The following is a 13,588-nucleotide window of genomic DNA, read 5'->3' on the forward strand; positions in this document are numbered from 1 at the left end:
GCCAGTCCCGGCCAGCCCCAGGGCCGGCTCCCGGCCCCTGCTCACCGCCCAGCCAGCCGGGCGCGCTGTGCCTCACATTCTCCGGCTCTGAAGGCTTCCTGACGATTTGCATAGTTAAGCCGTAAACTAACCACAACATTCCTCTTATGATTTTGCAATCTGCTGGAATAACGTGGTTGCTCTAAGTCGAGTCGATGAATCATCATCTATAAACCACAGATCTCGTCACCGGGCTCTCAGCGCTGGCTGCAGCCGGCGTGATTAATCCACCAGGATGCCAAGTCTAACCTACGGCGCAGGGCTTTTTATTTTCCAAACTTGCGAATCTCCGAAAAAAAAAAACAAAAAACAACTGCTTCTGCCTTCCTCATCCCCTCCACAGGAAGACGTGCTGGGCTGTGGCAGGCGATCAGGGACGGTGCCAGAGCCCCATGCAGAAACTCCCCTCGCAGCCCATGGAACATCCCAGCGTTACCTGCCGGACGGGCACCCTGCAGGGGAGGCACCCGCGCCCCCTCCCAGTCCCCTCGCTCCCTGCTCCGCAACCCCCCTGAAGCACGCACCAAAGCACCACTGTTCCCAACACGGCTTGGCACCCCAGCCCTGGTCCTGCTGGTCGGGCACAGCCACCATTTCACAGCAGGCGTGATGTTTAGCTGAGCTCATCGCTGGGAGTCCCAGTCCTGCCCCAGGACCATCAGCTCCTGCCACCTCTGGCCACACCACTTGCTGGTGGAGATGCTAGTGGGGAACCAGCTCAGGTCACGGTGATAGCACTGTGCAACAGCCTGTCCTCAAGCCCAAGTGCTGGCTGGAGGTGACAACTCTCCCATGTGGCAGGTTTTGGGGGTGGATCAGCCGCACAGGAGATGCTGTTTGGCTGCCAGCAGGTGTGTCACCTCCGTTGCTGTCATTATCATGCCCTGGGTTCTTACAGAAGATGAACACACCACAGAAACCACCGACTCCTGTTTGCTCCTCACCTCAGGAGGGAGCAAACCACGACCCTCTACGCGCTCATTCAGAGGGAGCTGTGTGTGCCAACAACCCGTTTTGGTGCCGCTCAAGTCCATCCCCAGGCACCACAGGCAGTGAGCTCCAGGGTTTTTGCTCGAAGGTGGCTTTGCAGCCCTCGCCACAGGCTCATGGGAGCAGCACAGTGACATGTGCCAACTCTCTCCCCACCGTGTCACACCAAAGCCTGTCTGGACAGAGGCTTTGGAGGGAGCTGTACCTCACTGGCAGGGGGACCCAGCCGGGAGCATCTGTGCTGTGCTGGTTCCTTGCTTCTCCCATGGGTGACTTCAGATCAATGGCATTTATGATGTCCTCAGGGGGCACTTGGCTGCAGAGCAAGCTCAGGCCGAGGTCATTGCATGCAATCAGAGAGTTCCAAATTAAAAACAGCTTGAGATAAGCCAAAGACAAAAGGCCTGTGCCACGGTGGCCAGGAACACCTGGGGTTTGCTTTGTTGCTTGTCCAGGAGCCCCAGCATGCCTGTGATGGCTGCAAGCATGTGTGGGTGCTTGCTGGCATCACCCTGAACATCCCACAGGTTTCGGTACCAGCCCCACAGGGCAGGATGCACTGTGCTCTTGGTGGTACAGCCAGCAGGACACAGCACTCAGCTCTCACCCCTCTCCCCAGCCTCATACAGCATCTTTGCCAAGAGCAGGGCCCTCTCCTCCACCATTCACATCCACCCTTCCACCTGTTTCAAAGCCTCCCTCTGGCAGGCCCCACCAACAAGAGTCAGGGCAGGGACTTTGCCACCAAGTGCCAGCAGTGACAGCTTCCTGTTTAGCCACCATGCTGCCCAGGTGCTTGAGGTCTCCTTCCCGACTTGCTACTGCTGTAGCAGAGGCACCCGCTGCTGAGGTTTGATACCACACATCCACTGCAAACAGTGTTCCCCACATCTCCCTACCCATCCCTTGGTGGCAGGCTGTATATTGAGCTCCTTCCCTACTTGCTACTGCTGTAGCAGAGGCAGAGGCACCCCCTGCTGAGGTTTGATACCACACATCCACTGTAAACAGTGTTCCCCACATCTCCCTAGCCATCCCTTGGTGGCAGGCTGTATATTGAGCACAGGGAAGATGCCTCAGAAATACATGTACACATCACATAACTGACTCCCTGCGCCTGGGGCCTCTGATCAGATGGTCTGGATGTCCCCAGCTCTCACTGCCACCCACAGTCACACAGCCTGGCTTCTCACGGCCGTGCACGGCACCCTCTGCTTATGGGAAAAACCACAAAGCAAAACAAGCTGCTGCCAAAACAACAAGGAGAGGAAGAGGAATGTCTGCCGGCAACTTGGCTTTGATCACTTGCGTCCCAGGGCTGGGTTTGATGCTGTTGGCTGTGGAAGCAAGTTGAAAAATCAAAGGGCCAGGCTCGGGTTTGATAAGGAGAATGATAGCGAGCATGGGGCTCGCTCGGCTAAGCTCTGACCGTGACAGCCCGGAGTTGTGCTGTCCCTCCACTGGTGAACAACAAACTCTGCAAACCAGCAACCATTCCATGGCAGAGATGGAAAATGCCGGGGCTGTGCCCAGCGTGCCAGGGAGGCACAGGATGGGCCCTGAGCACACTTGCCAGAGCAGCTCGCCAGCGCTACTGGCCAGGAAGCGTGGCCGGTGCCAGCAGCAGAACGCCAGCAGCTGCAGTGGGGCTGCCCTGCTGTGCTGCAGGAACGCCCTGTGCCCTCTCCCGGCGCGCTGGGGACAAGGAGAGGGGCTGGCTGTGGGACTGCAGAGATGCTAGATCCTGCAGCAGCACTCACCAAAGCAAAATTGTGTCTTGTGCATGCTCCTGAGCATGGGCTCATCTCCAGCAGTGCCAGCAGCCTGTTGGGCACCAGGAGCCTGTCAGGCAGGGCCCCCTGCGCAGCTCAGCCCAGCCCAGCAGGCACTGATGCCTTCCCACTGCTTGCTCCTTCATCTCAGTGAAGCATAGAAGAGATCTTTACAGGACCCTGCTCACTCGGATCCCTCCTTAAACCACCAAGGGCTTTTCCATAAGAGGAAATGTTTCTTTTCTGGGTCACTGCTGAGTTTTTTAAAAAGTGATTTGATTGCTAGTGAAGGGAAAGTGACCTGAGGGGAAGAAAGCGTAATTTTTGGAAGCGGTGGAGATGAGCCTCCGCTCCGTCCCAGGCAGGGAACACGTGTTTTCCCTTCCCTGTGGTTTGCTCTACCCCACTCCCCCTGCTCACAGCCCACGGCCGTGTGTTGACCCCCCCTCTGGGCCCTGCCAACTGAGGAAGGTGCCAGAGGTTGGCAGCTCATGGGACGCAGAGTCATGGGTCATGGGACCATGTGCTCTGCAGACATGCCAGCAGCAAAGCAAACCCTGTATCCTCAAGGAAGCAGCTTTCTCTGGGATTTTCAGCTGTGCCTGCTTTAGAAAACAATTATCCATTACATGACCTATTTCCCATTGTTTCCAGTCAAACCTGGATCACAAGAACAGAAAAAACAACTCAATCCAAAATCCAACTGCTTCTATGACTTGCTGTCCCACTGGGAAGATGCTGCAGGTCCCCTGTCGGGATCAGCAAAGCCCAGCCTGGATCCCAAACCCCTATCCTGAGGAATACTCACGTGGGTGCAGGAGTGGAGAAGCACTCGCCGGGAGGATGCATCGATGGGCTGCTGGAGAAACACGAGTCCGAGTGCAGGGGCCAACCAGAACAGAGGGGTTCACGTCACTTTTAAGTGACTCTTACTATTGCTAACTGCAGACGTGATCAAGCTGCAAGGAAGAGCCTGGCTGTGGTGGCCAAAGGGCTCCTTCACAAGTGGTCCATCAGCAGCACATACCCTGGAGGGAAGTGACTGCCTGTCCCCACTCCAAGCCCACAGGTCTCACTGCTGTCCCTGCACTGCCAGCAGCCCCTGAGGCCGCGCTGGGACCTGGGGACTGAGCAGCCATCCTCCTGCGCCAGCGCATCCTTCAATTCTTTTCCCAAATATGGCCACATCATTCTTGTTTAATCACCCCCAAAACTACAGCTGGGAATTCAGGAATGTGAGTTTCCATTGTGTTTGCCTAGAGAGGTGGCAGGGCTGCAGGAAAGCTGGAACACCACGGTAATGGGGGAAGAGGCAAGATGGACCTTATGGGGCATACCTGGGGGACAGGGCTTGGGAACAAGAGAAGCCCAGACTGAAAGAGCAGATGCCAACAGAGGGTTACAGGATCAGTATGAGCTCAAACATGGCCGTGTCTCACACCTCTCCCACCTGCTCTGCCAAGGCACCTGAATGCTCACTCACCTGTGACAAGGCAGTCATGGGCTCTGGGTGACAACCCTTTTACCAGCCTCAGGCCATGGGGTCACCAGGTTTGACAACTTCTCATGGGTCCTGCAGCCACAGCAGGTTTCCCCAGCTACTAGCAGTGCAGTCACACTGCAGACCTCTCCAAAAAATGAGCCAAAGTAAAACCCTTCTGTGTCCCAGCAGCAAGATGACCCAGCCCACACACGACAGCAGGACAGGGTAGAGACAAGTGATGGGATGGGACAGGACAGCAGCTGGGGAACAGACACCAAGGCCCATCTTGCAGCAACATCTCATCAGTAGAGAAACCTGCACCCCAACACTGCCATCCCAAGCATCATTTCCAAGCACACCAAATGCTCCATTACAGACCCCCCCACCTCCTCAGTAGATAATTTCAGTACTCCTTAAAATACACAGCTTCAGTCAGCACAGGCTTAAATGCTCACAGACTAATTTACTGGTATTTGTAGCAGCAAAGTTTACTGGCCACATCCAGGGCTGTTTCTATATGATGTGCTGCACCATTAAACCAGGATTTAACGACAAGTATCTCCCTTTGTTGAGAGAGAAGCTGTCAAACCCTTTGTCGCTAATGAGGGGCCCCTCCCTGGACTGATGAAAATCGACTGTTTCCCAGAAATAAGTATCATTTATCTGATGGTTAATGGAGCAGGGGCACATGCACAATCTGCTGTGAAAGAGCAGTTTGCTGAGCTTTGGACTGAATCCTGGCAGATGGAGGAGAGGGGATAGCAGGGCAAGGTTGGGCCATGGCAGGTGCTCTGCTTCTGCACCCAGGATGAGGTGCATGGAGACCCAGAGCCACAGGCAGGCAGAGTCTGCCTGGCAGCCCGAGTCCCTGCCAGCCCTGGCACTCCCGTGAAAAAAAAGTAAATGGGTTGTTTATAAAAATCTGGGCTGGGGCTGTTTATCCATGTCGGCGAGGGGAATGGTTTGTGTTTGGGGAGGGCGGGCCAGCCGGCGGGACGGATAATTTGATTTGGCTTTTGGCAGGGGCAGGGAAGAGGGTGGGCCTGGGAAAGGCTGTCAGCCCTGTCAGGGGATCACGCCGCCTGCCCAGGCAGGTCCTGCTGCAGCCCCCGTCCCGCGGGCACAGCTCTGGCACCGCGCACTGAAGAGGAAAGGAAGGGGGTGTCTGAGCCGCTCCAGCGCTCCCGGGTGCCACAGAGCGAGGCCTCCAAAGCATCAGCGCCCTTTCACTGGGCGATATCTGAGCACCCTCTGACAGCAGCACCGAGGGGGACCAGTGTGACGGCACGTCCTGTGGGCTGCGTCCTGCACTGCTTGACTTCACCCTCCTCTGAGTCATCCCCAGGGCGGGGATGACCACACGGCAGGAGCATCAGGAGCATCAGGAGCATCGCTGCTTTGCCTGGCGGGACAGCTGCTCACCTCCCACCCCGGGACCTGGGCAGCTTCTGCCCTGGGGAATTGACCAGCACTGCTGCGGAAGTATAACTGGCGAGCAGCAGCTGCTCCACTTGGGCAATGCCACTCCAAAAGCAAACTTAATTTATTCTGGAATAAAACCCCCACACTCTGTGCAGAGTAATTCCTGCACTAGGGTCACTTTTCTTCCAGCACCACTTCAGCCCAGCACTGACACTCCAACAGCTCAGTGGAGCAGCTTGCCCAACGAGCAAAGCACCCACTGCTAATTGCCTGTCTTCGGTTTTGGGTCCCTCCACTACATGCAGATTTATGCTTATTAGTGTATATTAAACATCAAATCAAATCATTTTACCATGACTCAAACTTCTCTTTTTTTTTTTCCCCCCCAATGAGAAATGACACGCCCGGAAATTATTCCTCTTCCCATTGATTTCTCTGCCTTTCAGGGTTAAGTGGCATTTTCCAGACCTGAACACAGTTATTTTAGAGAGGATCTCCATCTTGGGAGCTTGGATATTATGCACAATGATCAATCAGATGCCTGAGCCTTTCATTCATGGGTGCTGGGCTGGGAGCAGGCGCCTGTGTTCTGACAAACTGGAAGCAGAATCACATGCAGTCCCTACTCTTGGCAGGAGATTTTTTAGCATTAAGTAGCAGCTTTATGAAGAATATCCTTTGCCAGGGGACCATCAGCCAGAGAGCAGTGGGATTCTTATTTTTTAATGGACTTTTAATAAGTAGGCCACAATGATAATCTTGACACCAGAGTAGCTTTATTTCTACGTGTAATTATCTTCACTTTGTTCTCAAGCTCCCTGCAGCCTCCAAGAGCAAATAAGACCACCAACCTCTCAGTGAGAAAATAAGCAAGAAAACAGCACAGGGCCACTTGAAACACGGTTTGTGTCAGACCTCATCCGCTCCTCTCATCTGACATCAAGGCCAACCTCTCCTCCCCTCCTCTAAATCAATTACATCTCACTTTTGGCATTTAGCTGCTCAAACCTTTAGCAGTGGGAAAGTCCATGCTTGGAGCACAGGCAGCACCACATCTCCCGATGCTGCAGCCCCATCTCCCTGCACCCTGCCTGTCCCACTGTGTATCCCATCCCTCATCATGTCACGATCCCTGACATACAAATGACATACAGAAATACTGGAGGTATCGCAGCACAAAGGGTGGACAAAGGGACCTCCCCCCAAGATCTCGGGGAGAACTGCTCCAGGCTGGATTGCATGCAGCAAATCTGGCTCTGCACCTCTCTCCTACTGCTACTCCTGCCACCAGCCCTTGGCTCTTTAAGCTTGTCTGAACACCCCACCTATCACCTGAGCATCTAACAGTAACAGGAAATATTCCCTGCCTCACTTTCCCCTTAGACTCTGGGATGTGACTCTTCTTTCCAATCAATAATGTTCTGATCAAGGTCTGCTCCAGCACTGGTGGCATGACCTGCCTTCGGTGCCCAGCAGCTCCCTCTCGATGGTTTACAAATATTGCTGTCCCCTACTTGCAAGAACAGTCCTGCCTTTTGCTACCATCGACACAACAAGTCCCTGCTCCCAAGGGCTGGCACTGAGCAAGGCTCCCAAGGGCAGCACAGCCTCTCTCTCCACTGCCAGACTCATAAGCCAGGGCAAAACAACTTGGGAAATTCTGCTTCTCACAATGCTTTGGATGCTTCTAAAAACCAAAATGCAAACAGTACCTGCTGGGTGCAGGGTGGGCAGGTCTGTGGCCTCAGGAGTAGGTAGGTAGATGCAGAGCAGAGCATTAGATCGCCTCTCTCCTTCCACACTTGTTACTTGCTCAACTTAACATTGAAACCAGAAGGAGCTGTGCTAAATGTCTCCACCGTTAACAAGAAACAAATGTGGCCTCATGTTCTAGTTGCTGTGATCTAACAAAACAGACCATGGTAAACACTATAAAAATGTACTGGAGGGAACCACCCTGTGTTTGCTGGGAGAAGGACTGGATAATCTAATAGGGCTTTATCCATCTCTAATGTCTCTGAAAAAAAAGAAGGGAAAATTGGGCCTCATCCATGACATTCGTCATGTACTAGCTATTCTGATGTCTTAATGCTGCAGAAATCAAATTGGAGTGAGGCTACCTATCTGCCTCCCAATCAGGATCTAGACCCAAGTGCTGCTTTTTATGGCCATGCAGCATGAGGAGCTGCTGATGTCAGTGGTGGCATGGGCCAGAACAGTTTTTCCATCCCTATCCCTCTGTTATCTGGAGAGGCACTGCCTTTGTGGTCACCTCACTTTCCTCATGACATGGATAATTGTCCACTTCATGGACCTGGACATCCACCAGTGGGACCTTCCTCTGGCTAAAAGCATTTACCAGGGACAAGGTACCTTCCCAAAAGATTAGCTCTTTTCTGTGTACATGGTACTGCAGTATCAGTAGCAATGCTGGCATGGTCATGTCTAGATTTGTGTCTTGGCCATGGTAATGGCAAGGGCTGACTAAGTCACCTACCCCAGGCACCTCATGGTGCCCTGGCTACCTGCCCAGCCCTTAACCAAAGGGTTACAGGTCTCCTCTAGCTTCAGCACCAAATCTGCCAGCCCCCATGGAGATCTCAGACACAGTCTGGCACTTTAGATAGAGTTACATGCCTCTGCTTAGGCAGTCAACAGAAGACACTCCCACCCAAGTAATTCTCCTCCCACACCTTTGCCTACAGGAAGAGCCTTGGGCAGGTTCTGCGAGGCAGGAGCCCTGTCCCCATCAGCACATCAGCTGCCATCTCCAAAGGGGACAGAGAAACAGGCCCCACTCTGTTCTTGCACAGCCACAGCCTGCACAGGCAACCCTGTGCTACTCCTGATGTGTGGTCAGGTTTTCTATGTTCACTCCATCCCCCTTTTCAAGCATCTTGGGTTTGTTGTTTGCTTTCTTAAAGCTACTGTGACCTTGGCACAGGGACGGACAAACATCAACTGCCAGAAAACAGCACGTTCTGAAAAGCTCCACAGAGCAAAACCACAACCCCATCACAGTCTGCAAGCAAGATTTCCATCTTGGGGTGAGGAGGTTGGAGAGAAGCATTTGGGTTGCTCAGAGAAAGTGCTGCTGAGAAGCTGCAAGTGCAAAGCGCTGCAGCTCCTCGCTCAGCCCAAGGGATGACATTTCCATGTGCTCCTCCAGCTCTTACCTGGCCCTTCCCGCGTCGCCGGTAATTCCTTCTTACGAGGTTCTTGTAATTCTCATTCTTCTTGGTCAGGTAGTAGTACAGGACACAGTCTGCCACCGTCTGCAATGACATGGACAAGTCAGGGAAAAGAAGGTTCTGTGCCCTCACGCTGTCAGGGGCCAGATGTCCAGGAGCAGCACTCAGGTCCTGCCACTGCAAGGTCTCCTACTGCTGTGGAATATCTGCAGCCCCAAACAGGCTTCCCTGCACCTCCCTCCCCACACCCTTCAGTTGATTTGGAAGAAGGGGATGATGCATATTGTCCTAGTAAAAAGACTTTGCTCTTCCACAGGACAGACCAGGGCTGTCCTGCAGGCATACAGAGATGGAGACTGGGGTGCAGAGCAGAGAGCACCCTGTGCTGGGGGCAAGGCGGGGGAAGGACTGGCCCCAGATGACTGTGGTAACTAAAGGCAGAAGAAGGAGAGTCGCCTGTCACCCTCTGTTGAGGGTGTGCAAGGCACAACCTGTCACACAACTGTCAGCTGGGGTTATTTCCAGCCACTAACTCGAGCACACACAACTTTACTGTGGACAGACTGAGATCCCAGCACTCAGGAGCTGCCATCCCAACTCCAGCAGTTGGCTCCACAAGCACTGTCCCAGGCTGGACACACTGGGAAAATGAAGGACTGTGGCCAGGACGTATTCTGGTCCTGAACAGAGTGTGCCACGCTGGGAAAGTCTTTACTGAACTAGGTGGGCACCTCAACACTGGTCTTGGGCTACACCTTCATATCCAGGATCAGCCTTTGCATGAACAGAAATAATCCCACAGACCCATCACACCTGCAGGCACCTCGGAGCAGGGTGCTGCTGCGTGTTCCCAGGGGTACCCGGGAGCTGCACTCCCTCCCTATCCCTGTACAAGGAGTGGAACCATTTGCAAAAACAGATTGCAACTTTTAAAGTGTTAATTGGATCTCTTTCTAATCTAGTCCTGATTATTCACACACACAAGAACACAAAAACTTACAGTCATCTGTTCCAAGGGCTAAGATCACTATTTTTTTATAATGCAATTTAAAAATCTATTAATTCATTACATTGAGCCATACTTTGCATCTCTCTCCAACAGGATAATGGATGTGTTCTGTATCATAATTACAGCCTGATTTACAAACGAGTACAAATAAAATTAGACGACATTTTACAGCTTGGAACACAGACTGGATTGTGAGCATCATCCAAGTCCCACCACTTTTGGCTTTAACAAGTGGAAAAGGCTGAAAAGAGCCTCATATCTCACAGCAACAACAGCAGCATGAGGTTACTCCTGACCTTTGCTCACCTGCTACTTTGGGCAGGAAAGTGAAGGTCTTATAAATTATTTCCCAGCCTGAGTCCTACAGAATCAGAAAATAATTTAGGCTGCAAGGGACCTCTACAGGTCACTCCCCTGGAAGCTGAGGGCTTCCCCCAGAGTCATTGGACACTGTGGGCATGAAACACTGCATGAGATGGGCAGAGGATGCAACTAACTACAAGGACCAGAGTAGTCTGGCTGGTGGGAAATACTTCTAGGAGATGCTAGAAAGCAGTTCCCCCAGACAGATCACAGGATGGGCTGCAACACCTACACACCAGGCTGGATGCATTCACACATCTCGTGGCACTGAGCTCCCTGTCCCTCTGCAGCTGAGTCAGTCCCTTGTCTCTGCAGGGAGCCAAGAGGTGCCTGGATGCTACCTGGGGCTCAGAGCCACCACTGCCCACAGGTGCCCAAAATCTGCTGGCTGCTCCAGTGCCAGAAGAGTTGTGTGATGGAGAAGAGGCAGTGAAGTCAGGTTAAAGCCAGGCAAGGAGGCTTACCTTCCTGTCCAGAAAAGACGCGATCAGGCCAAAGTTCTTTGGATGCTGCATGAACCTGGAGGAGCAAGGGGGAGAGGGTTAGTGTGGGTGTCAGCTCTGACTCCCCTTGAAGCCAGGCTGCTGTGCCCTGCATGATGAGGCCAGCTCCCTGAGGGATTCAAGGGTTTGAGAAGATATTTGTCTGCTGCTCAGCTTCCCAGAAAGGCAGGAGCTTTAAATTTAGTTCAGTGGAGCCAGGCTAGTCAAGAGCTTCAATGTACAGATGTTCATCATGGGGTGGAAGAGATCAGGAGGGCTGGCAGTGCCTGACAACTGCCCAACACCCTGCTCAACTGCACAGCCACCCAAGCCCGTACCAACGGCAGGACAGGCAGAGGCAGCTGCACACCTGGCCAGCACTCTGCAAGGAAAGGCTGAGGAATCACCATCAATAGCTGAGCACAAGCACCAGGCAGCACAGCCAGGGCTGTCCCCTGCTAAGCAGGACCCCAAACCCAGCCAGGCCAGGAGAAGCTGCAACGTACAAGAAGGGAAACCCAAACCCTGGGAGGAAACACAGGGCTGCCACGTTGCAGAGTTGCTCAAGAGATCCCCAGTGGCACAGCAGCTCCCAGGAATGCTGCCTCCTGCCCAGCGAGCGGAAGAGCTGTCAGCAGGCCCAGCTCTGGCTCCAGCAGCCCGGGAGGGAGCATCACACAGGGGCAGGCTGGCCCCAGGCACAAAGACATCTCCTCCAAAACAGGCTCTGCCCCAAGGAGCTGAGCAGCCAGGGCCAGCCCTGCTTGGCATGTGTGGCTCTCCCAGCTCCCAGGAGCTGACAGCTCTGTGTCCTGGGGAAATGGATGGGAGGCAAAAGGCAGGACCCTCATCTTGTTTGGGTGGCACTGCAAGAGCCCTGTCACTGTAACTAGTCAGCAGAGCAAGGGATCCCATCTCCCCTACAGACAGTACAAGGCTTTTGGGGGTGACAACATAGGATGGGGGTAAAGTGGGAGCACGGACAGCAATGGGAATGTGATGCTCAGTTGTTTCATGAGGACTCGAGTCTCTATCAGCCTTTCTGCCACCAAGTGTTTTGAAGGGCAAAACTTACCCCCCCACCCCAGAGATAACACAGACACCAAGGGAGATCCCCCAAGACATGTGACTACATATAGAAGTAAAAGAAAAAAGACATCAGAAATGCTAGGCAAAAAAACAAACCAAAAAAACCCAAACCAAACCAAAACCAACCAACCAAAGCAGCGAAGCAGCTGGGCTGCACAGCCAGACAGGGACCAGAGCTCAGCCCTGAGCTGGCTCAGCACTCTGTGGGCAGCACAAACCAAGGGCTGACCAAGGGACAGGGTTTTCAAGGCCACATTATCAGTGATGCTTCACACAGTATCAGGGGCAATACAGATGACAATGCACTGCTTTCAAGGGCCAGGCCATGTCACACATAACACATGACAAGGGACCGATGCTGTATTCTCACGGTGCTCAGCACAACAGGGTCTCAATGCCTGAGTGGGATAAGTGGTACCACAGCCACCCCTGGGAGCAGACTAGCTATGGGCTCTCAATAAAGAGACCTGAAATCCTGCCCAGAAGCAAATCACATCAGACTCTTCCTTGTGGTTATGTTTTAACAGCTAAAATGAGTCCAGACCTGGAGCTTGCTGGCCTTGCAATGTCTGGCTGCTTTATCCCAAAGCCCATGCCATCAGGGCTGAACAAAAGGTTGCACCACATTTTCACATTCTCAGGAAGAGGCCACCTCTGGGTCACGATCATGGATGACACAACTTTGGTTCACCTTAAATACCCAGACCACAATCTGCAACACAGCCAGGCAGCTCAGCAACTTGCACACAGGGACTAGGGCAAGAGCAGAGGCAGGTCTCCCTTGGCCCCTCCTTACAGCTTGTAAGTACCCACCTCTCAAATGAGCTTTGTGAGAGCCCTGAAATCCTGCTGTATTTATGCCTCGAGCCCTGCATTACCCACAGTGATGACACAGAAACCACCATGCACAGCAGGATGCACGAGCTGGGTGTGGATACTTCCAGCCCCATTAGCCCAGGCATGGCCCCACCATTAAAGACCAAGTAATTAAGCCTTTGCGTCATTTGTGGGCAAGCCTTGCTGTTTGGATGTCACATTTTAAGGCTAATTAGCAGTGAGGATTTTCCTCTACTGAAGCCTTGGAGCTGATTTGCTTGTTTTGTTCTTTTTTGGTCCATCTTGGCAATTAAGTTATTTCAGCTGCAAACAGGAGTTGTCACAATCACGGACAGGAGGAGGGATTCTGGACATGGAGAGGCTTCCAGCATGGCTGGCTGTGGGCCTGCTGATAGTACATGGAGCCATCTCAAGATCTCTGGAGGTCAGACTAAGACATTGCTGCCACAAGGGACAAGGTGGCTCTGCCACAGCCTCATATCCCTGAGCAGTGAGCCCTGACAAGAGCTCATCCTGCTGGAAGATGAAGTCCAGCTCGGTTTTTACAGACACACAGAACACACTGGGAGCACTAAGGATGCTCTGGTCTTCCATGCAAACACACCCGGGTTCGTGCTGACCTATGAGATACAGGGGAGTCTGGGTGTGAGACTGAGCTGGGACCCACAGCTTGGCTGACAGCACAGTGGTAACCAGGAAAGAGATCAGGAATTCCCCAAGTGATCTCAGATAAAGCAAAGCTGTTCTCAAGCACGTAGAAGCAGAAAAACTTTTAGTTCTCACCTTGTTGCAAGGAGCAGCTTCCCACCCCCCTGCACACAGGCACGAACCATATAGGAAAGGCCTGACGTTTCTGTGCAGGTGCATCACCTTGTGCCCAAGGTCCAAAGCAACATAGTGACCATGGCTGT

General features: G+C 53.1%; 1 protein-coding gene across 1 annotated transcript in view; it reads right to left on the reverse strand.

The window, feature by feature from the left end:
• The window catches only part of NCOR2 (nuclear receptor corepressor 2), a 184,468-nt gene that overhangs the window by 83,829 nt on the left and 87,051 nt on the right, over positions 1-13,588 (reverse strand). The window contains exons 12-13 of the mRNA XM_009997678.1: positions 10,734-10,788; positions 8,883-8,981 (exon numbers count right to left, since the gene is read on the reverse strand). Coding sequence (XP_009995980.1) covers positions 8,883-8,981; positions 10,734-10,788 — 154 coding nt within the window. The remainder of the gene's footprint in view (positions 1-8,882; positions 8,982-10,733; positions 10,789-13,588) is intronic.

This window comes from Chaetura pelagica, unplaced genomic scaffold (assembly GCF_000747805.2).
Source record: "Chaetura pelagica isolate M959 unplaced genomic scaffold, ChaPel_1.0 scaffold45, whole genome shotgun sequence".
Lineage (NCBI taxonomy): Eukaryota > Metazoa > Chordata > Aves > Apodiformes > Apodidae > Chaetura > Chaetura pelagica.